This window comes from Chrysemys picta, chromosome 11, assembly GCF_011386835.1.
Source record: "Chrysemys picta bellii isolate R12L10 chromosome 11, ASM1138683v2, whole genome shotgun sequence".
In the NCBI taxonomy this organism is placed as follows: Eukaryota; Metazoa; Chordata; order Testudines; family Emydidae; genus Chrysemys; species Chrysemys picta.
Window position 1 is genome coordinate 65,491,641 of NC_088801.1, and position 24,491 is coordinate 65,516,131.

Sequence of the window (24,491 nt, forward strand, 5' to 3'; positions counted from 1 at the left end):
ACTCCTTAGTGGGCCATCCCTAAGATCACCACCAGGTTTCCTGAACCTATTAAACTCTCCTCCTTCTGTCTTGTCCTCAGTGTTGCCTACTGCATCCCCAACTACTTTAATCGATGAGCAAAAAGAAAGAGAGGAGAAGTTGTATGGGTACTTTGTTTGTATTAAGTAGGTATAAAACATGAAGGTGAGGCTCTGTGCCTCTCTTTTCGCTTCAATGGAGGATATCAGCTTTTTGTGTTTTCTTTCTTTCCTGACGGGATTCTTGTGTTGAAAATACTTGTCGTCATGGTGACACATACCAAAAAATTGCACTGTCATGCACAGGAGCATTGAGTGAAAGTCTTTGCTGTTAGGAAATGGGATTAAACTGTGGGAGTGGCTAAGAAGAGGGGACTGGCCAGAGACAAAGTCTCCTCCTTTTTTAATTTATTAGTTATTTCTTTGATGGCTGTGATGAAGAACTGAATGGTTATGAAAAGTTGGGTTAGCTGTTTTCAGTTGCCAGGATAGAAAGTGTTAGAGAAAGAAACTGGCTTCTCCAATCTCAATTATTATGCTATCACATGTGATATAAAAATTGTCCTTTTTCCCCCCTTAATGGAAACTGCATTGCGATTTCCAGGAATGCTGAATAGGCTTTCCTCAGTTCCTGCTGATAGAAACAGACACTGTGTGACTTCCCCTACAGCATCTGAGTTGAATCACTGAGAACTAACTTGACAGCAGCCAACATGCCACTGGCCTTTACTGGTATTCACTGGTTCGTCTGACCTTCTGACCCTCAGGGTCTGTGAAAGGTGAGAAATGCCAGCTTTTGGCCTTCTTTCCTTCCTTCATTTAGTCTTTCTTTCTTTCCTTCCAGGTTCCTAACCTGATCAGCAAATGACTCAAAGGTGTCCTTCTACTTGGAAATATCAAAGTGAGTGAACTGGCAAAAAGAGGAAGCTCACGGGAGACAGAGAGGGAGAGAGAGAGAGAAAGAAAGAAAGAGAGACTGGCGGCTAGAAGGGGTTGCCTCTCTACTTGTGTAATACTGATGTCACTACACCACCGTGTTTCGATGTCTGTAGGGTGGCGGGGGCAGCACAGTGCCAGGCTTCAGGGAGAACTCAGAGAGGTATTCAGGGTTCTCTGCCACGATGGGCCGGATCCGTCCATTTTGTTTGTAAAAATATTTTGTGCTGTACTCCTGCAGGTAGTCCGGGTGCTGGAGGGTGCTTCGTGGTGGCAGACTGTGATTCCAGTAATCCGGGTTGTTGAAGGCCTTCTTGGATTTCTCTGGCAAAGGAAGCCCATTGTTCTTCAGGTACTCCGCGTTTTCCAAGGTATTAGCAAAGGTGCTGAGGTACAACGGCTCGTTCACATACTCGTCCTCTGCTTTGGGCTGCCCGTTTGGGGCGCTGTGATACTCAGGGTTGTCCAGAGCTTGAAGATCACCGTTCTTTCGTCGGGAGACAAATGGGTTCTCCTCTACTGGGTTCAGGTAATCTAAAAAAGATAGAAGGTATGTCAACCCATGGTAATGTGTCCACACAGCAGCAAGCATCTCTGACTGGCAGCTCATTTGAATGTAAACTTGAGACCAAGGTTCCCAATGGTTACAGCACTCTTTACTTATCTTCACTTCACTACTATCAAATAGTGCCAAGTCCCTAAATGAGATCTGGGCCACATTGAACCAGGTACTGTACAGACTCATAATGGGAGACAGTCCCTGCCCAAAAGAGGTTAGTGCCTAAACATGGACAAAGGGTAGGAGACAGGAAACAGAGAGATTAAGTGACTTGTCCAAGGTCACCAGGGAGTATGTGGCAGTGCTGGGAATAAGGATTGTTGATTAATTGCAGTTACCTCACGCAATTAACTCAAAAAAATTAATCGAGATTAAAAAAATTAATAGCAATTAATTGCAGTTTTAATCGCACTGTTAAACAATAGAATACCAATTGAAATGTATTCAATATTTGTGGATGTTTTTCTACATTTTCAGATATATTGATTTCAATTACAACACAGAATACAAAGTGTACAGTGCTCACTTTATATTATTATTTTTGATTATAAATATTTTCACTGTAGAAATGATAAACAAAAGAAATAGTATTTTTTCAATTCATCTCAAACAAGTACTGTGGTGAAATCTCTTTATAGTGAAAGTGCAACTTACAAATGCAGATTTTTTTGTTACATAACTGCATTTAAAAACAAAACAATGTAAAACTTCAAAGCCTACAAGTCCACTCAGTCCTACTTCTTGTTCAGCCAGTCACTAAGACAAACAAGTTTGTTTACATTGACGAGAGATGAGGCTGCCTGTTTCTTATTTACAATGTCACCTGAAAGTGAGAACAGGTATTTGCATAGTACTTTTGTAGCCAGCATTGCAAGGTATTTGTGTGCCAGATATGCTAAACATTCATATGCCCCTTCGTGCTTCAACCACCATTCCAGAGGACATGCAACCATACTGATGACAGGTTCTGCTTGATAATGATCCAAAATAGGTGACATTGTAAACAAGAAGTGGGCAGCATTATCTCCTGCAAAAGTAAACACATTTGTTTGTCTGAGCGATTGGCTGAATAAGAAATAGGACTGAGTGGAATTGTAGGCTCTGAAGTTTTACATTGTTTTATTTTTGAATGCAGTTTATTTTTTTACATAATTCTACATTTGTAAGTTCAACTTTCATAATAAGGAGATTGCACTACAGTACTTGTATTAAGTGAATTGAAAAATACAATTTCTTTTGTTATTTACAGTGCAAATATTTGTAATACAAATAAATATAAAGTGAGCACTGTACACTTTGTATTCTGTTTTGTAACTGAAATCAATATATTTGAAAATGTAGAAAACATCCACAAATATTTAAATAAATGGTATTCTGTTATTGTTTAACAGCGCAATTAATCCCGATTATTATTATTTTTTAATTGCTTGACAGCCCTTCTGGGAACCAAACCCAGATCTCTCTGAGCCCAGTGCTTTAACCATGGATCACTCTCTAGAAGAGTTGGCTGTATGGTCCACTGAACAAAGAACTGAAAGGAGGATACTGGGGTCTATGCCTGCCACTGACTCTCTGTGCGACCTTTCTAAGTCACTGAAACTCACCACTATCTCAGCATCCCTACCTGGAAAATGCTAGATTAGCATTATCTCCACTTAAGTCTCCTCTGTACTATAAACATTTCCACAGTCTAACCCTGTATGGCTGGTTTATTAAAAACACAGCTATCTGACTGATTAAAAGCTGCCCCGACTGAGTGACAAAGAGCCTCAGAATGTGGAGGAACAAAGATTCTAATTAGCACCGACAGGGACACAGAAGAGTTCCTGAGCTAGCTCTAAACTGAGAGTAGGACTGTGTGAAATTAGTACAAAATGTCAACACTGTGATGTAAACAATACTGAGGGTCACAGCTGAAAGGAGGAAAGGTTAATGGCACGTGGTGCTTGGAGGGAAGAGGAGGGTAAGTCACTCTCACACAGCAGCACAAAGGATTTTCGATTTCCACCAAAAACCCATTAGGAACAAAATGTTGGCAGGCTGGACGGTTGGGAGATATTGCACACCTCTTCTGGACTAATGCAACATTGTTAGCAAGTTCTCTCCTGAGGTCAGAGCCTGTAGCCCTCTGGCCTTGGTTACCATGTGTTAACTGACCTACAGGGTCTCAACAGCGCTCTATGAGAAACAATGTTTCACTGTAAAACACAAAGCACATCAGATGCAGAGAGGGCAGGGTGACCAAGAGGTCAATGGAGCTGTTTGCAAGGGTAGTGGACTGTAAATGGAATTGCTTGGAGGTTAACTATAGGAAAAAAAAACATCACTGATGGGGGATATCTGCAATGAGAAATGTCAGAAGTATCCAGTTCATTCAAGTCCAAAACCAGCTGGATAAAATCCACTCCTTGAATGGATTTTGTCTTTCATCCTGAAGGATCCCAATGCATCTTATTAGATTATGCACTTAAGAGTGGCATTAAGCCACAGCCCTGGATAGGGGGTGGTGTGCACCTCACTGGGAAGTAGGCACAATATACCTGAATCTCCATTGCCTTGCATCTAGTGTGTCAGTTACACTCTGGTGTGAGTGAGTGGAGAACCCCATACAAGGTGCAAGGCAGTGAAGATTCAGGCTGTTGTCTAGGGTTACCATATCTCATAAATAAAAAAAGAGGACCCTCCACAGGCCCTAGCCCCGCCCCAACTCCGCCCCTTCCCCACTCTAACTCCGCCCCCTCCTCCCTTCCACTCCCAGTCAGGGGGAAAGGGCTGCCCCAGTGCTACCGGCTTCAGGGTTTGCCGGGCAGCCCCCAGACCCTGCGCCCCCAGCCGGCGCTTCCCCAGCGCAGCTGGAGCCCGGGAGGGGAAGCGCCCAGCCGGGAGCGCAGGGTCTGGAGGCTGCCCAGCAAACTGTGAAGCCGGTAGCGCTCGGGCTTTGGGCAGCCCCTATGCCTCCGGACCCTGTGCCCCCAGCCGGGCACTTCCCACTTCCCGCTCGGGCAGCCCGGCTCTTAAACAGAGCCGAAGAGTCAGGGAGGAGCAGAGCCGCCATTTTCCCGGACATGTTCGGCTTTTTGGCAATTCCCCCCGGACGGGGGTTTGACTGCAGAAAAGCCGGACATGTCCGGGAAAAAGAGGACGTACGGTAACCCTTCTGTTGTCTCCAAGGAACAGGGGACGGGGTAGCTCACGGTGAATCTCTGGAGAGGGTGCAATGTGCGATATTCCATTGTAGCCAAGGATTAAAGAGGTCAGGTACATTTAGGATATAGAGGTGACATATCAGTATTAATTAATGTTATAACAGAGGGCCAAGAGGCCTTAGGTCTGTAAGATATTTAGCTTAGCCAAACAAGGCCTCAGGCCTAGATAGGCTGACATGAGCAGCTAACCAATGAATGACCTTGTGTCAGAAGCTGAAACAGTTACAGTAATAGATGTGTTACCTGCTGATATTTAGGAAATGTATATTGCAATGGACCTGGTCAGAAGGATTTGGGGATTTTTGCAGACCTAGGATGTCAGCAGATGTGCTAACCACAAGTTGTTATGGTGACTGAGGGACCTAAATGTTAATGAGTATATTGGGAACTAACAAGTTAGCCTGTGAAAAACAGGGCACCTCAAATTTAATGGAGTGTGGAAGCACTAAAGGAAAAGGGGTTGAAACCTTCGTAAATATGTCTGAACCCCAGTGGGTGTCAGTGTAACTCATTATAAAAGGCATAAACCAGCCTGTGTGACATGGGAGAGGATGATGAAGATGATGCTGAGGAAGTTAATGACTCCCATTCTGGAATTGTGAGTGATGACAATCAGAAGGCCAGACACTTTGTACTACCTCTCTGTCTGCTGTTGTATTTCACTGTTTGCAGGATTGTTTATCAGCTCAGTGGATTTGTTAATAAAGGGACTCGTGATAAACTGCAATTCTTTCTTGTGTATTCCTCGGCTCGCTCATTCTAATAATATTGGTAACAATCTTCCTGATGCTGTAGCCGTTGCCGAGACTGAACACATATCGACCATTGCAGGCTCAGAGATTAATCAATAATCAATATAAAAATCTATCAGGCTACACCTTGTTCCAAAGCAACTAATCCCCACTCTCAACTCTTCCTTCCCCGTCTCAGAAGGCTACTGTCACTAATCTCAAACAGTCCAATCAGATAATTTATACAAGGTTTTTCACTAGCACCTCTCTTGAGCCCTAATTCTTCAAAGCACTTAAAGACATGCTTAGAGTTAAGCACACACTCAAGTGCTTTGCTGAATGAGGGTGCAGATGAGCAAAGCTCCTTGCATCCTTTTCACCTCCCCTTGGCACCTGTGAAGTCACAATCCAGCTCTATATATTGGGCCATGGAATTTAGCTGCTGTTCAACAGTACCAGTCACGTAAGTTCTTTAGAAACGCAGGAAAGTCCACAATAACTTCTCCAATGGAAAACACAGAAGGAATTTAGGTACAGTAGGAACATGTAATTATACACGCTGGAATTGGGTGTGTGTGTATTTCAGCCAACAATTTGTGATTAGCTCAGTCAGATCTTTCACCGCAAAATGCTAGAGGTTTACCTGTTGTGGGTTTGTCTCGCATCGGAGTCATGTACCCATCTTCATCCAGCTCGCCCCGTTGGCCCCGCTCAGGTACAAACACTGTTGGGTCAGCGCTGTACCTCTGAGTGCTGCTGTCCTCTTGTGCGAGGGTGGCCACCTGCTTCCGTAGTGTACCATTACAGCAAGTGTCGTCAAAGATCTCTGCCGTGGCCCCCTGGATGGCTGGCACCTCCGGAGTTATGCAGCTGACAGCTCTGTATGGCGCAGGCACTCCTTGTTCTGTAGCAAAGCCGCCGCCTCTGTACACAAACTGGTTCTGTGAGAAAGACAAAGTGGTGCAAGAGAGAAGGACAAAATAAAGCAAATGACTAAACACAGGTGTGGAAGCTCCTTTGGTTTCACATCAATGTTTCATTTTATTGAACGGTCAAAGTCTTGTCTAGGCCGGGGAGGCTTGCCACCATTACAACCTCTGGTGAAGATACACAAAGCCTCTATTTGCACTGGTGGTGCGTACCTGGGTTTCGGCCAGACTGGAACTCCAGCAGAGACAATAATGGTTTTGCCTGTTTACATGAATGCAACTACACAAATTGCTGGCCACCAACAGCTGGTAGTAGGGCAAGTCCCCAGTCTGTGCAAGGCCTAATACTGAGATATACAGTAGCAGGGACCATAATGTGTAGGTCTCCTTAACTACTGGGCTGCAAGAACAACTGCTCTCCTAACAACAAACCTTAAACCTGACCTGGTGGAAACCTTCCTCCAGAGAGGAGAGAAAAAGCCTCCATCTCTGAACTGTCTTTATTCAGAGTGGGCCTGGTTTTGGTGTAAACAAGTAGCAACAGTCAAAGAGCAGTCATGTAAACTATACACTTCTTCCATTGGGAACTGAATTTTAGCTTGGTAAGATGCTTTCCCATTGGTGCATCAACTCATTGCTTTGGCTCAACCTAATAACTGCTCGTCAGGATGAGCACATCACGTTCAGAATCGTGACAAAACAGACAATCATCAAAGCACTTTACCTAGATCCTTTTTATGAACTATGATCACCCATTTGGGATGCATAGTACCATAGAACTCTGGGCTTCCTGATGAATCCAGACTGGGATTAGAGAGACCTTGTAGGTTTGCCCAACCTATGTATTAATTCTAGTCACTGTTGGCACTGGAGTAAATTGGGCAATTTATGAAGAGAATAGGGGAGTAAACAGAAGGTTTAAAAAGCCGAAAAAACCTAAAGGATGAAGGTTGATTGTGAAATACTTACTCCTGACATAGGGGTGTAGGCAGGAGGAGGGCTGTGTCCAAGTTCACTCTAATAGGAAAGAAAAATGGAATGATGGATATAAGAAGAAGTCACATGAGCTGTATGAACTAATGGGGAAAAACATGCACAACAGAGAGGTTTACTGAAGAGGGGTCAATTCCGGCCATTCCTACTCAAGCAAAACTTCCAATGAAGTCAGCAAGCCTTCAGTGTTAATGGGAGTATTACCTGAGTAGCGCCTGCAAGATTTGTCCTTAGTTGATTAAGAATGGGTGCTGCACTTGCTGAGAGATGAGTGTGTCTTGCCAATATCCTTGGTTTAATTTTTGAAAGGACAGATTGTACAGAGAGACTGACATATGCATGCAGAAGGCAGGCTCATCCCAGAGACACTGCAGAGCAGGGAAGGGTGTGGGGTGCCACCATTTCTAAGCAGCCTGGGCTATACAGAGAAGGTTTCCTTTTCCACTCTTATCAACCAGCGAGGACAGGGTAAAAACTATGGGAACTTTGAACTCAGGCAGCGGGTGAGCTAAGGTGGCTTTAAACCACCTTTGTGCCCTCCCAATCCTGAGCTGCTCCAGGAGATGGAGAGGCCCTTGGCCTCTTTTACATAGCCCTGGGGGCCTCTCTAAGTTCTGGAAGCCTCTCTGGGGTGTCCTATGGGCCCTGGCAGTGCCTGCAAGCTCGGTAGAGCTGCATGCTGAGGCCCTGTTCCAGATGTGGCCCCTGCTCCTGACTCACCTCCTCTTCTCCAAACTCTACCCCCCAGCATACCTCATATGCCAGGGCTTTCAAGGGACTGCTTGAAGGGCAGTGCAATCTTCTATAGAGCCTATGCAATGGGAATTGGTACAGGGATTCTTTTAACTGCTGCCATAGGCCAGCATAGCAGTGAGGCTCTCACACCAGGTCTGCGCACACTAGAAGCTGGTCAAAACTAATATTTTTTGCCTTGACATTTTTTGAAAAAAGGTTTCATTTTAATTCAATTTTTTAAAAATTGTTTTTGATAAAAAATCAATTGAATTTAGTTGAACTACTTTATTTGGTTTCAGTGAGGAAAAAATTCCACTTATTCTTACTTTTAAAAAATGTGACCCATTTTTTTTTAACTGGAAAAAGGCGGGGTAGGGGGGAAATGTAAGACAAAGTGGGGAGAAAAAACTTTGCCTCCAAAAAGTGCATGCAGCTTTACCACACACCAATCTCAAAGACAGTCCCCTTTTTCCCCCTAGTCAGTGGGATGAGTGAGTAGGAGTATTGAGGGACAGGAACAGGCTGGCGGCAGAAGCAGAAATGGACTGTAACCACTAGAACACCCTCCTCTGCAGAACCTGGAATCCTGAATCTACATTCCTCTCATGTCAGCAAACAGTGCAGGCTTAATTCAGCCCCCCTGTGCGTATGCATCACAATATTGTCTTTAATTCTCTAGTGAAAGAGACTGTCCAGGAAGGGAGAGATGTTATCCCTGAACAGTGCAGCGCAGTGGAATCAACAGGCTAAATCAAGACAAAAAAGATAGAACTGAAAAGGCTTGTCTGCAAAACCGAAATAACTGCTGGTATGAGGTGTGGACAATGACAAGCAAACATCAATACCTTTCCGGCCCATCAAACAAAGCAAGGATTCAGGAGGCAGGCCCTACAGGATAGCCCTCTGTCTGCAATCTGCTTCAGGAAATGAGGTTTATGACTGAGAAGCCTCCAAAATGAGCTATGAATTGCCTCTTTTGGGGGAATCAGGAAACAATACTAAGAACAGCATAGCTGTTAGTTGCTTTTGCGGTAATTTCCTTGACGAGCTCCTGGAGCTGAGCTCCCAGAGCTGAATCCTGGATCATCACGCTGAGCAGAGGATTGGCTCCTGAATCTGGAGAGCCAAGGGGACTGGAGAAGTCCCAACGTATGCCATTTGAAGGCCAGTGTGTCCAAGGAGCTTTCAGCGCCTGCCTGCTCAAAATGTTGTCCCTCATGCCCCAATAACAGGGGAAGCTGCAGGCCTGGAAAGCTCTCTCCCCTTCAGGGCTGATGAGGCTAGACAGCTTGGGAGAAACCTGCTGAGAATTTTATCCTGATTTGGAGCGGGGAAGGTTTAAGTTAGCCTCCAGGGCCAAAATAGGGCCTTTTGGAGCCATGCAGGGGCATCTGAAGGCAAAATTTGGTGGGTACCCTGGATCTTCAAACAACCCCAAAGGAAAGAGGAAACGTGGACGGAGAGGAAATAATCCCCAACCGCTCTACAGTTCCTCTGGGAATAAAATAACGATGCTGGATGAGTGTGGTAGAGCATGGGGCTCTGGTTGGAGGCTGGAAGTACCTGGCTGTGTTCTTTAAGTCCTTGCCAAATAGCTTTCTACTTCTGAAGGGCAGAGCTGCTCTGGGAACAGAGCTGTCGTTTCTGAGCCAGCTGTGGCTGCTGCCAGGTCTAGAACGGAGGATGATAAAAGCGGCATGGAAAGCACCGTCCAAGGCAGGGGGATGAAGAGGACTTGGAGGAGACAGCAAGAAAATGCCTCAATCCTGTCCCAGCTGTGTGCAAAAAAATCCTCTCCCTTGGGCAGCCTGAGCTGCAAAACAGTGTGAAATGCAACCTCCAGAGGCATGCCAGCTTCCACCGCTCTTCCATAGCGTCTGACAGATGGCTCAATTTATGGTGCCCATTAGAAAGGCTGATCTGGAGGAGAGTTTCAGGACTTTCACATCCACTTCTAGGGATATTTGCGATGATTCCTCTGAGAAAGGAGGGGGTGTACTGTATGCACTGTCTATCTAGGGTTAGCAAGAGGCTTATGTACTTATCTGTTCATCACGAAGGTATACAGGATAGATTTATAGAGGGAAGGAAGCTACCAAATTTTGCAACTGCCTCCCTAAGCCTTTTCACCAAGAGAAAAGAGGAGCTGCTAGGGGAAGAGAAACCAGAACAAGGGTGTGTTCATGGCAGCAGAGAGACATCGAGACCTGCAGTAGGCACTTGAATATAGTCTGTGAGTTGGGATCACTGCCAACCAATCTTCTGCAAGCTGTAGGATCTCAGAGGTGGATTTGGGGCACTAGAGTATAGCCTTTTAAGCAGGGAAAAGATGTTGGATACAAGAGGTGGAGAGCTGCTCACTGAGATCTGAACACTACTGGTCTTGCCTGTTCTCCAGACATAATGTCATTCGTCAGGCTTTTTTTCTTGGGGCTGGGATCTAGCAACAAGACCGCAACTGAGAAGGAGACAGATCAAGGTTGGGGAAAGATGCTTCCCAAGCTGACAGCTGCTGATCAGAACTAGTAGCAGTGGCTATTACTGCACCACGGAAGAACCGGCGCACTCAAAGGCAGGATCCTGTGCTCAAAAGAAAATCCTCTTCCCCTAAAATGCTACATTCAGGGAACATTCCTGTCCTACTCCAAAAAGGTGGGGCAGAGGCAAGGACTGAAGGGAGATAAGCAGGAATCTGTGGAGAAGGCAGAGGCTTCAGGCAAAACTGATGATTGCAGACTAGTCCTTTGTGAATCGAGAACTAGGGAGCGATGATCTAAGAGGGGCACTCTCGGAAACAGCAAGGACCCTGAATTAGGGATGGGAGTTTGCTACCTATCGCTTAGTGCTCCTTTTTTTTCTTCATCTGTCCTCTGATCACTGGAATGGGTTCCCTAGGGAGGTGGTGGAATCTCCTTCCTTAGAGGTTTTTAAGGCCCAGCTTGACAAAGCTCCGGCTGGGATGATTTAGTTGGGGACTGGTCCTGCTTTGAGCAGGGGGTTGGACTAGATGACCTCCAGAGGTCCCTGCCAATCCTGATATTCTATGATTCTATGATCATCTCAATTTCCTTCCTGCTGTCCAGGAGATTAGAAAAGTGTAAAAGAGTCAGATGCCAGAGGAACGCTGTGTATGAACCAACACGGGGGTCCTATGCCTCTAGGCTGCAGAAAGCAAAAAAAAAAAAGGAGTTGAGTCAATAGGAGTCTGTCAGCTGGGAGAAACAGGACTTTTTGCTGTCTTACTTCCTTGCAATTGGAACAAATATATTCTTCAGTTTGAATGGAATCATATTTGTACAACAGGGAAGGAATACACAACAATACACCTTCTATTTTTGTTTGTTCTAAGATAACCCAACCATGGGTTTGCTTTGCTTCATTAACCATGAATCATGCAGTCATCCCTATTCTGTCTCCATATTTTCTTGGCTATTATGCTTTCAATTAAATATACATTGCATGACTGTAACAAATTAACTGACCCCCTTAGAATAACCCATTACAAGACCCTCTTAGAATAACCCCATTCCAAGATATCTGGAGAGGACGTACCAACATGAATGCATTTATGGTAGCTTATGCTCACAACCTCTGGTCAGCAACCTGCACACTACATATGCTGCCAAGTAACATCACAGTAATGATGTTTTCCTCATGCATTTCCTTTATCTCGCCATAAATGCTAACCATAGAATTCTCACCATAGACTACTAACCAAGGCTCTTTTCATATCTATTGTTGTCTGAGCAGTTTCTTTTTACATTCATATTATTTTTTGCCATCATTAAAGCTCCACAGTCATTTTTTCAAAATAGGAGGCAAAGAGAACAGCTGTGGTGCAAATTAGTGGGTTGAAAATGCGATATAATTGTTGTTTAAATGTTGTTAAATTGCCTCCTAATTACAATGTGAAGTCATAATTTTGTAGGCTTCAAAAACAACTTTTCGTACTTAAGAACCAAGCCAACTTTTATTTTATTGTGTCACTTTTAGTTGGCCAGCAAATTACATTTTGGGGGGTGCGGAAGTGTGGCACGGAATACTTTTTATATTTCCAATGGTAAAGTTTCAATAGCTGAAATTATAAATCTGATACAAAATACTTTGTGGATTATGATGGTTTTTTGGTTTGGTTTGTTCTTCCATTTTACACACTGACTCGTTGGAAAGAAAAGTTTTAGTATAAGTAGGGTCTGAAAGAGAGAAAATAAACACAACTCTGTACTGTGCCTTTTCCCTCACATACAGTGCCTAAGTTGCCAAAAGCAACTAGTGATTTTTGCTTTGCTCCATGTCCGGGTGCTCAACCTGAGATCCCTCTTGAGGAAGTCTGATTATTGGAGGGCACATGCTCAGCACTTGCTGAAAAAATCAGCCCATTTTATTTAAAGTATCTCAAGATGGGTACTGAAAAAATCTATGATCACTTTTCAAGATGTAGGCTGGACATCTATGTTAGATACATCCCCCTAATTTAAACCCTGATTATAGGCTATCAGGAACCCAGCATTTCTAACGGTCCATCAGCATCCCTCATAAGGAACGTGTACAATTCCAACTTTTTTGGCCTGTGCCTCCATTTCAAGCACAAGGCAAAGTACAACAGGCAAAACATTAAAACAGGCAAAAATGTTCCCTATGCCCTTCCAGAGGGCCTTGTGGTACTAAATGCCAAAGACTTAGGAGCTATTATAACTTCTAACATGCGTGTAAAATGAGTCTCAATAAAACAAAGGTAAATAAGACCTTTGTGGGTATTGCTTTGTGTTATTGCTCTCTGTCTGCTAATCTGTTTTCCATTTCCTGGCCTCTGCAGTCTCTCTCGGTCAATAGCTCCTCTCTTCATAGCAGGAACATAATGTCGTTGTGGTGGCGTGTTAAAATGTAATGAAAACAAAGATAAACCAGCCACTCCATACTGGACTCTACACAGCCATTGGAATAGCATCTCTTCTGCGTCTCCTTTCATTTTATGCTGATGGGATCTTGCCCACATTATCGTTTCGAGCTGTGATTCTCACACTCCATTTCCAGTAGCCCCTTCTGTAGTGCTTACGGGACCCTGAGCCCAGCATCTTCCCCACTTCCCCCGCCTTGACCAGGTTGATTAGATTCACAGTCTTCTCCAGAGCTGCACTCAGCATTTGGTCCTGCCATGCGGGCAGGGGACTGGACTCGATGACCTCTCGAGGTCCCTTCCAGTCCTAGAATCTATGAATCTATGAATCTATGAATTTTTCAGGTGGCAGGAAGTGCTGAGAATCGGTGAGTCTTGACACTACCAGATGGGACTTGGGTGTTCACCCCTGCACCCGCATCCCTTTCATCCCTGGTGAGGGTCCAACATCCCCGAGTCTGGTTCTTTCACACAGCAGCTCTGAGTGCCGCTGGGATGCTGGTTTTCATTGTTGTCAGGCAGGAAACACAAACATTTGATAGGGAAGTTTGCAAAACTGGAGCCACTTCTTGTTATAAATCAACCCTCAATTCACATTATCCAGGGTGTTTGCCGTACGATAGGGCAGAGTCTGCCAAGCTCAAGCTGAGCCACACCTAACTCTGCAAATAGCCCCACTGACTACAGAAGAGACACACATGCTTGGTTTGCTTGAGCTAGCACACTCAAACTAGCGGCGTGAACACGGCAGCATGGGCAATGGCAGGGTAGCCACCTGAATACAGACCCAGGGGCAGTCAGGCAGGCTTGTACTCAGCCAGAATACTTGTGTTAGTCAGCAGATATGTGGCTAAATTTGACGGTAATACGTTCTTTTAACTGCTTCGTTGCTGGACCTCCACTCCAGTATCTGGCCTGCCATGTGGTTCTACTGAATTCATAGGATGGTTCCAAAGAACACTCAGATGTATATTGTCCAGTGGTCAGTACAAGAGATGCATTTTGCCTGACATACTTGGCAATTTATGTAGCTGTCACATTGGGAGTTGAACCCCTGCTGAAATCTCTGGTAGGACTGCTGGGTAAGTGCTCTCAGGCATCAGGGTTTATGCCCTATCAAAATGACTCACTGATGGAGCCAATCAAAAAAGGTTTGTTGTGGAACATTTTTGGATGAAAAACGGCTCTTTCGACCAAAGTGAAAATGTTGGTTGAAATGTTCTGGTTTTTTCAACAAAAAAATGGAAATTGAAAACCAAAAGCAAATTTTATGGGAAAATCTGCACGGTTTGATTCTGTTTAAAAATGAGTTTGGGGTTTGTTTTTTTCATTGAAAAAACAATTTTTTTTCACAGGAAATTATGAATTTTTTAAAGGACATTCTTTAACAGCTCTACGTCGTGGTACTCACAAAAGAAGCCAACTGAGCTTACCTGGCACCAGGCTCTTGGAGTTTACTTTAGTAAACATGGAGCAATTACCTCAGGATTTGTCTCACAAATCTTTAAATCGCTCTCACGTACAAATCTCTCTCCGCCACTTCACTATGCCCTGTTGCACCTTGGATAGTTATTTACACCTGTGCAAAGTAGGAGTAAAATACTCCCAACATCCAAATGACAATATGTCACACCCATTTTGCACAGAAGTAAAATGACTGCACAGCAGTGCACAGTTTATGATATTTCTTACACATGCATTTCGGACCTCACACGTGCTCGGCTTACCTCCCTTTGTGGAATTCTATGCCAGGGCTGCTTGTACCTAAGAATAGCTAATCAGCAGAAACTGTCTTGATAGAAACCGAGTGAGTATCCAGCCTTAAGTCACCAAACTGCAGCCTCCTAAATGTACCTGACCGCACAGCTGCTGCTGTAAGCATACAGATTTCAGCAGTCCACCTGGAATAAGGGCAGCTGGTTTATGCCAGTGGATCTGAATAATGTGCTTTGGATACTCTGGTAGTGCTGCAGACAGAACTAACAATGCATAGCTGTCCCATCAGCCCAGAGCAAACACCAGTTACATTTCCAAGAAACAGGCTGGTATTTACAACTGATGCAAACTGAAATGAAACTGAAATTGGAAACAGCTCCCCTGGAGAACATCCACCTCTTCCCAGAAGATTCACAGCCTCCTTCTGACCACTGAGTGAACCGCTTACTCTGCTCTGGCTCTAGACCATCCACAACAAATATATCTGACCTTAAACCAAAAGGAGGAAGGGCAATTTTGTAAAACAAAATCGGTCTATATAATGATACATATAAATGAATTAATGTTTGTACAATGATATGGGGAAGGGATAGCTCAGTGGTTTGAGCATTGGCCTGCTAAACCCAGGGTTGTGAGTTCAATCCTTGAGGGGGCCATTTAGGGATCTGGGGCAAAATCAGTACTTGGTCCTGCTAGTAAAGGCAGGGGGCTGGACTCAACTCAATGACCTTTCAAGATCCCTTCCAGTTGTAGGAGATAGGATATCTCCATTAATTTATTTATCTAGAGGGTTTTGTAGACTAAGTCTCAGCTTTGAAACACCTAGATTCCCTGCAGTTATCCCAACAGGGTTGACTCGATTCAACTCGCCAGTTCTTCCATGGAAGATAAATTAGAGTCCTTGCAACTTACTGTGCATGGGACTTTCAGAGGAGACCTTAAAAACCAAGGTCTTGTCTGCTCTGTGGGGACATTAAAAAGTCCAGGGACCTTTGGCTTTGTCCCTTGTTGTTAGCCAATCTGGAACAGATCAAAGGGGTTGGAAAGTTGCCCTAATAGGACAGCAGTGGATTTCCTGTGTAGGGGAAGTCCTGGCTCATAGAGAGCCAGTGCACCAAAAAACAGGAGAGGGAAGTCAGAACACCTGTATTCTGGCAATCGCTGGCAGATTCTGTGGCCTCTGAGGTTGATCCAGTTTACGCTGGGGCCTAAAGTGGCCCCAGCCACACCCATGATCGTGAGTTTTAGAATGAGCTGCTCTCTACAGCCTTGCAGCTGGGGGTCCAGGCACGCTGCCGTTGCCCAGCGCTATACCTTGTCTGTGACTAAAACAGAAGTGTTCTGCTGCATAGCATTAAATATCTGTTGAAAAGACATCAGTGGAAGTATTGGGAAAGGTGTGCAAAACAGGCTTAAAGCTTCATAATAACTAATTGTCTTTCATCAGGACATAATGATATATGAGCGAGTATTTTTTTCATATAAAATTGACTTATTTTACATTAATGCAGTTTGGGCATCAAACAGGCTGGAAGGAAAGCCAACCAGCACGGGGAGGGGGGAGGGGGCGGGAGGAGAGGCTCCATATTCTTCTCCCTCTCTCTAATCAATCCATTTAACTTCCCTCAGGACTGATTCCCTGTCATTCTTTCTCCAGTACCGGGTCCCTTGCATTGTCCAACGAATGATACCCCTATAACACTTGGCATGTCCCCACGGTTTAGAGGAGAATACTTGCCAATGACAGGGTCAAGACGTTGATCTTGCTTTTATGCAGTGGTACCTGACTGAACCACAGAGTCCGAAAATCACCCCTTTGTACACGGCTGTTAAACCAGAACTCTGAACTTTAAAGCACACAACTTTTGAAAAGCAGGGAAAATAAGAATAAAAACACAACATGCTTGTGATTTGTGATTGTGATATGTTCCCGGCAGAAAAAAACATAATAGAAAGCTGATGAGGAGCACTCGTGGCAATACCCCCACTACATAACCAGCTTCCCCATTCTGTTTTATACAGTAATCAAAGGCTATTCTGAGCCTCTCAAAATGCCATCAACCCTCATTGAGAATGAAATAGAGCACATCTCCTCCGAAGCCTTTACAGGAGTAATCATTACAGCATGCTGGCCTGAACAGGGAGCTCTAATAGATAAAGATGGGGTTTTTTTTTTTAAATCCTCCTAAAATCTGAATAGTAACTTGATGATAATCTCTCCATTTTGTTATGCAAAGGGAAAAGAAACCCATAATTGTGCACTCTTGGTCTCTTAACGCAAAGAATAGGCTTCTTGATGAGATGCTGGGATGATTTAGAGCAGGGCTGGGAATCTGGTGGCAATAATACTTTAAAAGAAATAGCCATCCAACTGATTTGGATAAAGTAATCATTACCATTCTAAATCTAAACCTCCTCTGTGTCCCCTCCACCCTACCCCACCCCATCTAGCTTTGCTTCTTTTTATAGCTCTGATTTTTTTCGTTATCAGCATTTAACAAATAAGGAAAGCAGCATCTTTACATTGGCTACCAAGTCATTTTATACCAAATGGATATGGCCCACATGAAAAATATGTTTAGGGGGTATAATCCCTGGCCAGACTACATCTCCTATGATGCACCACAGTCGCCCCTCTTTATGGACTGCTGTGATGCATCATGGGAGTTCTATGGACTCATGGGAGAGGTAGTCCAATTCGGTAGCCCAGAGAAGAGAATGGGGCAGAAGGTACTCAAACAACAACTCTTATTGAGGCACTTCAGTGGCTTTTCCTAATCACTGTTTTTTTTTTTTTGGTTTTCACCTATAAACCAAAACCTTTTATGTTTTGGGGTATTCAGAGTTTTTTTGCCCCAAAATGTGACCATTTTCAAAGAACATGATACTTTTTTGGCAAAAAAATTCATTTAGTAAGAAGCAGTTTCGACCAGCCCTAATAGTTATTTCCTGACTCCTAGTCCGTTGTCCTAGCTGTTGAACTATGCAGAGTTGTCTAGCCTGCTTTTTTCCAAGATTTTTTTCTGCCCTCCAGCTGGTGTGGGTGTACAGCAATACAACATTGACTACTGCAGCTTGACCCTTCCTGTAGTGCTTCAGTGCAACTGCTTCTGTCATCCCGAATGATGAACACACTGTGCCCAGGCCCCACTATTAACTTCCCGGGCCAGCTACAAACATCCCTTGGTACCACTAAGGGCTGTGTAAGGTGTCTGCAATGATGGGATGACGCTTGGCATGTCAGTGCATTTTAAAGTGTGCATATTTTGTAACCATCTACTTGGCTGCATAGGAGCCACTTGCATTATAGGCTAAATTTTTAAGCGAATTTGGCACCCACAAGTCAGGAATAGGTTTTTAAAAGAGCTCAGCTCCCACTTAGGCACCAAAATAAGTGTTCAAATTTCCAAAAACTCAGCATGTTGCGTACTGAACTCTTTTGAAAATCTGGCCACATGTATCACAAGTCTAACTTCTTGGTGCTGAGAACTTTTTTTTTAAAAAAAAGGTCCCTATGTAGGTGCCTAAATGGGATTATTTCCCAACTCTGACCCTCACTGAGGGTTCTGTGCATTTGAAAATCTGGGGTCAGGTCTTTCTGGTCAGCATCACCCACTCTTCCAGCTGTGCCTCCCAAATAAAAAAGGTTTTTGGAAACTCACTGAGTGCCTCATCAGCGGAGTTTAGAAATATTTGGCAGTCACTCCCTTTATAGCCATGGACTTTTTTTTTTAACTGAATCAGCTGCAAGTTCTCTTGTTTGTTAACAGAGCCAACAGCTATTCATAGATGAGGCAGATGCTCCTTGATTTTAACCAGTGACAGTGAAGCTCAGTACATTTCCACTTCACATACTGATAGCTTTTGCAAAGTACAGCTGGGGTCCCCTGGACTGGTTACTGTCCTTTGGTGGGAGTGTGAACTCACAGTAATTCTAACTGGGGGAGGGTAATCCTGCTGCAAGGCAAGAGCACAGCTAGCTGATCCCAAATATATATTAAATTGGTAGCAAATGTGTGTCCAAACCCAAAACCCCAGAACAAATACCCTCCAAAACTAGAAAGGTTGAATCTGGATCTAAACGTTGTGGCTCAGGACCATGTATGTCAGAGAAAAAACAAGAGGGACAAGATTAGCAGTGTAGGGCAACTCTTGCAACATGACCTTCAGCAGCTAGATAGCATGGGCATATTAAGAGCCATCTTCTGATACCCTTGCTCATGCTGTGCCTTTCTCTGTGAGCAGCACTGCTCATTTCAATAGGACTGCTTATGGAGTGAGGGACTACATGTCATAAGACTATGGACTCTGGCACTAAAAAAATACCCTGCTATAGCTAAGTGTTGGCCCACATGTGTTTTGTTTGATCCCAACATATGAATTTCACTCTTTTTTTTTCTGTCACAAATTTAGCATATTTTAGAGAGACATTGTAGATTATCTCTGTTTTAAGATAGATCAGTAAAACTGAACTGTTTTAATCTAATTTGTTTTACATCAGATTTGATGCTTTTTTATATTCTACTCATCCTAAGCAATAAAATTAGACCAGGCAGTTTCAAGTTCTGTTTATACCTAGGTTCGCTTTCTGGGTATTAGGCATAAAAAACTGCTTTATGATGTTGGCTTTCCAATACAGGGGCTAGAAACAGATACATGACATTAAACATTTCCCAGGGACAAGGAGACAAAAATGACTGAAGCTAGCCTGATGACTAAAAACATTGATTAAATTCTAAAATCCATCCAAAACTTCTTAAGGGAGACGCAAAGCAGAAAGAGTAGAGGACTTGGAACAAAACAAAAAACTCTTTAAAAAGCAGGAAATGGTACCAAAACTAACTGGCAAAACCTAAGAGCAGATTCTGTGTCTGGTTCTGTTCAATATCTTCATCAATGATTTAGATAATGGCATAGAGATTACACTTATAAAGTTTGTGGACAATACCAAGCTGGGAGGGTTTGCAAGCGCTTTGGAGGATAGGATTAAAATTCAAAATGATCTGGACAAACTGGAGAAATGGTCTGAAGTAATAATAAGGACACATGTCAAGTACTCCATTTAGGAAGGAACAATTAGTTGCACATGTACAAAATGGGAAATGACTGCCTAGGAAGGAGAACTGCAGAAAGGTATGTGAGAGTCATAGTGGACCACAAGCTAAATATGAGTCAACAGTGTAACTCTGTTGCAAAAAAAGCGAACATCATTCTGGGATGTATAAGCAGGAGTGTTGAAAGCAAGACATGAGAAGTAATTCTTCCACTCTACTCCACACTGATTAGGCCTTAACTGGAATATTGAGTCCAGTTCTGGAAGCCACATTTCAGGGAAGATGTGGACAAATTGGAGAAAGTCCAGAAAAGAACAACAAAAAATGATTAAAGGTCTAGAAAACATGACCTGTGAAGGAAGATTGAAAAAATTGGGTTTGTTTAGTCTGGAAAAGAGGAGACTAAGAGGGGACATGATAACAGTTTTCAAGTACATAAAAGGTTGTTACAAGGGGGAGGGAGAAGAATTGTTCTTCTTAACCTCTGAGGATAGGACAAGAAGCAATGGACTTAAATTGCAGCAAGGGAGGTTTAGGTTGGACATTAGGAAAAACTTCCTAACTGTCAGGGTGGTTAAGCACTAGAATAAATTGCCTAGGGAGGTTGTGGAATCTCCATTATTGGAGATTTTTAAGAGCAGGTTAGACAAACACTTGTCAGGAGTGGTCTAGATAATACTTATTCCTGCTATGAGTGCAGGGGACTAGATTAGATGACCTCTCGAGGTTCCTTCCAGTCCTATGATTCTTGGGTAAACAACTGATCTATAGATTTGACTTTATCATTGTACCAAGTACTAAAACCAGTAATTAGGGACAGAGTAGGGAAATATCTGGAACATTATGATGTGATGAAAGACATTCAGGGTGGATTAATAAAACAATTAACCAAGTGTTTTGAAGAAGCAAGACAGCTAATAGAGGGACACTGTCAAAATAATTTTCCTGAATTTTAAGAATACCTTTGATACAGTAGCCTATTAATCTACAAGTTCATCTGCTATGGTATTGGAGATGAACTACAGCACTTGAATGCATAAGGAAATGACACCAACTAGTGGCAAGACATGGAATATTAGGATACATTTTGATCACCTATTTTGATTACCAGGACTTAGGAGAAGGAATGAATGAAATTGGATGCAAAGTTAAAACAGTTAAGTTCTTGGTTGCATATATAAAAGCATGAAGTCTTGCCTGAATCAGAGAGCTCCTGTCTTGCAGTGGAAATAGGGTTAGCAGAGGGAGAAGTCACATTTGGCAAAAACATTGACAGTTCTGGTCGCATTATTATGAAGAAGGTATTGAAGAAATACAGAAGGTAGCATATAGCCAGAGCCAACCAGAACAAAAAGGCAACATTAAATGCAGGTTTGCTCTGAACAGTGAGCATGTAACACATGGCTCCATTTTGCTCAGCAAACCTGTGCTCTGAGCAGAAGAGATTTCTGATAGTCGGCAGCAATTTAATCTAGCAGGAAGAGGCATAATGAGAGCCAATGGTTGGAAGCTAAAGCTAGAGAAATTCAGACTAGAAATAAGGCAAAAATGTTCATGGTGAGGGTAGTTAATTATTGGAACAACTTACGTAGGGTTGTGGTGAACTCTCCATCACTTTCAATCTTTAACTCATGACTGGATATCTTTTTAAAGAGGTGCTCTAGCTCAAACACAAGTGATGGGCTTGATACAGAAATTATGGGTGAGATTCTCTAGCATGTGTTATCCAGGGGGTCACAGTAGATGATCACAATGGTCCCTTCTGGCCTTAAAATCTATGACTCCTGAGTCATATTGCTGACGGTTAGGACAACGTACTTTTTTTCTGCTTCATAAATGCATAGAGTTAAGGCCAGACAGAACTCTTGCAATCATCTTGTCTGACCTCCTACATAACACAGGCCATGGGACTTCCTTGTAATAATTCCTTTTGCCTCCTGTTACCCTTGTAGAGCTGGCACAGGTCTGGTAGAAACAGCTGGCTTCTATTCTGGCTCATGTCTCATCAGCAGAAACAGGTACTGAATTCCACTCATTGAAAATAGTAGGGATGAGGGCCTAATCATAGCCATCCTGTTGTTAAAGCCCTCAATGCAAAGGGTGGGAGAAACAACTCCCTTCCCGCTTCCTCCTTGTGGTGGGGGCAGAGGGAAGTGATTGACTGCTAGCCTGTCCTATCGGCAAATTACAGCACCCCCTGCACCAACTTAGCTGGGGGAACTGGCATTGCACACAGCATCTGTTTACTCCAGCATGCATTAATCTGCAGTCTAGAAAGTCCATGCCGGGGCATAAAGCAGATTCTTACCTCCCTGAAATTCCCCTGCACAATCTCCCCCCACAGTTGTCAGGCAAGCGCCCAAAAGAAAGGAATTCATAATAAAGGCTATAGGAGAGTCTGATTAAAGAGTTTATATTGTCCAATCCATAATTTGTGAATATTGGAAGGTTAGGGCCCAATCCTCTAAGCACTCTCCACTCTTTTTGTGAATTTCTTCATTTTTGTGGAGTTTTCTCACAACATTCAGACCACTTTTCTAATGATTGCAAAGGCAATTTTGAAGTTTGTAGAATAGTTATATAGTCATTGCAATTAATGTTAATGACTATATGTCTATTTATGCAATTAATGTTACTCTAAAATAATGACATAATTTCAAGGCATAATTATCATGTAAAAAAATGCAAAAAAGAAGTTTTAAATTTGTGAAATGTGCCACATGGCTGCAATGTGCGGGTTTTAAATCCACCTTTTGTTTATCCTTTGCATCACCTGGCAGACTAGAGTGGGGTTGCAATAGTCAATGGGGTTGTGCCTGGGCACTGATCTGGCCTGTCATCTCAGCAATTTTAAATTATTTTTTTCTCTTAATACCAAATCAACTATTGTATTATAAACTGTTAGATGCACAAAGTGGCTGATCTGTAGGGAATTGATTTGCTGCTCTGTGTATTCGGCATGTAACATGAGTAATGGCTGCAGTAGGCCACTGCCAGAGAATAGGCCAGCTTCACTCCTGCTTTGAAGTCAGATTGGCAGCAGGGGCCCTGCCCTCTAGATTCCTATGTAGGTTACCTATGTGACTAAGGAGTCTAGTCAAGCCAGAGCTCTGGTGTGCGCCATGTGGCAAATGTCTCAATTCTAAGAATTGTGCCCAACATCTGTAATGAAAGTTGCCATGTCTGTATAAAATACCATTAATAATCATTCTAATTCTTTTTCTTCACTCCCTTTAAAGCCCACACGTTTATGTGTTTCTAAAAACAAATTAAGAGCCTAGATGAGACTTTGCCCTATTTCACTCTGGAGTGATGTTTTATGGGCTAATTATAAATAGAGGTTCAGGAGTGAAATATCACCTGACTCTTATCTACATAGATGGCATCAAGGGTTTCTGTAATATACGGTGTACAGAACACAGTAACAAGGGCTGCAATTGGAGGAGCTACTGAACAGTATAAATAGTTAGCAGCAGTGAGAATTAGCCAAGGTAAAAGCATTGTGGTGTACAAATGCTAACACAAAAGAACAAGAATACTTGTGAGACTAACAAATGTATTTGAGCATAAGTTTTCATGAACTACAGCCCACTTCATCGGATGCATAGATGCACACAAAAGAGACTTCCATCTGTTCTAACACTGTACCTGTTCAGACAGGTCAGTACTTGTTAAAAAATCAGAGTCAATAATTGTATGGTTGTGAATGTAGGAGGTTTGCTAGCGCTAGCAATGAAAGTCTTGGGCTTATAACCATTGCAGTGGCAATGACTAGACTTTCACACACATGAAATTATTCACCCAAACAGAACACTAAGTACTGGAAACCCACCAGTTGTTAACCCCCTTTGCTGATTTTGGAACTTTCTGGTTGACAGGTGTTGATTAAAAGTCAAAATTTTCTGTGGAAAGCAGACACTTTATGTGAAAAATGTAGTTTAGCTGAAATTCCAATTTTCTAGACAGACCAGCCCCTGTATTAACTTTTGCCCAGTGCCCCTTCCATGCTGGGGAACTCCCCTTTAAGGGGGAACTCTTCTCCAAGGGACTCCATGAGTTAGCCAGAAACAGAGGAGTTTTGGTAGCCCGGATCCAGTAGTCAGGCTGCCAGGAAAACAGTGTGTGTGTGTGGTGGTGGAGTAACAGGAGGCTTTGGCCTTGTGCCTCCAGCCTATCTCAACAGATCCCAGAGGATTAGGAAGGCAATACCTTGTTTATTTCAGTGCAGGGCATATCACAGGGATTCTCAAACTGGGGGTTGGGACCCCTTAGGGGGTCACGAGGTTATTAAATGGGAGTCGTGAGCTGTCAACCTCCACCCCAAACCCTGCTTTACCTCCAGCATTTATAATGGTGTTAAATATATTAAAAAAGTGTTTTTAATTTATAAGGGGGAGGTCACATTCAGAGACTTGCTATGTGAAAGGGGTCACCAGTACAAAAATTTGAGAGCCACTGGCATATCCCATCCCACTGAGGTTTCATCTTTCCTGCGGGATACAGCTTTATGTCACTACTGTACATTAAACTGTTTTTTTTGTATTTGTCTTATGTATATCCTTGGTGCCTAACCCTAGCATCACCTTGCCTGGATTTAGGATCATACAGCAGAAACTTCACAGCTTTCCTTAGCAAACTAGTGCTCTTACTTCAGTTCACTGACTTTAATGTCCAAGCACAAAGAGGCTCAGAATCTCCCTGCTTTCCTGATGCCTTG

At 43.3% G+C, this 24,491-nt stretch overlaps 1 protein-coding gene across 9 annotated transcripts in view; it reads right to left on the minus strand.

Moving 5' to 3' along the window:
• Window positions 1-262: 262 nt before the first annotated feature.
• Window positions 263-24,491, minus strand: part of ERBB4 (erb-b2 receptor tyrosine kinase 4) — a 986,993-nt gene continuing 962,764 nt past the window's right edge. For 4 of the 9 annotated variants that reach the window (XM_005279676.4, XM_005279677.4, XM_005279679.5 and 1 more), the window contains 3 exons: window positions 7,349-7,396; window positions 6,094-6,391; window positions 263-1,488 (listed from right to left, as the gene is read on the minus strand). In XM_005279676.4, coding sequence (XP_005279733.2) covers window positions 1,043-1,488; window positions 6,094-6,391; window positions 7,349-7,396 — 792 coding nt within the window. In that variant the 3' untranslated portion in view covers window positions 263-1,042. The remainder of the gene's footprint in view (window positions 1,489-6,093; window positions 6,392-7,348; window positions 7,397-24,491) is intronic. The other 5 variants (XM_005279678.5, XM_005279680.5, XM_005279681.5 and 2 more) reach the window with 2 other exon arrangements.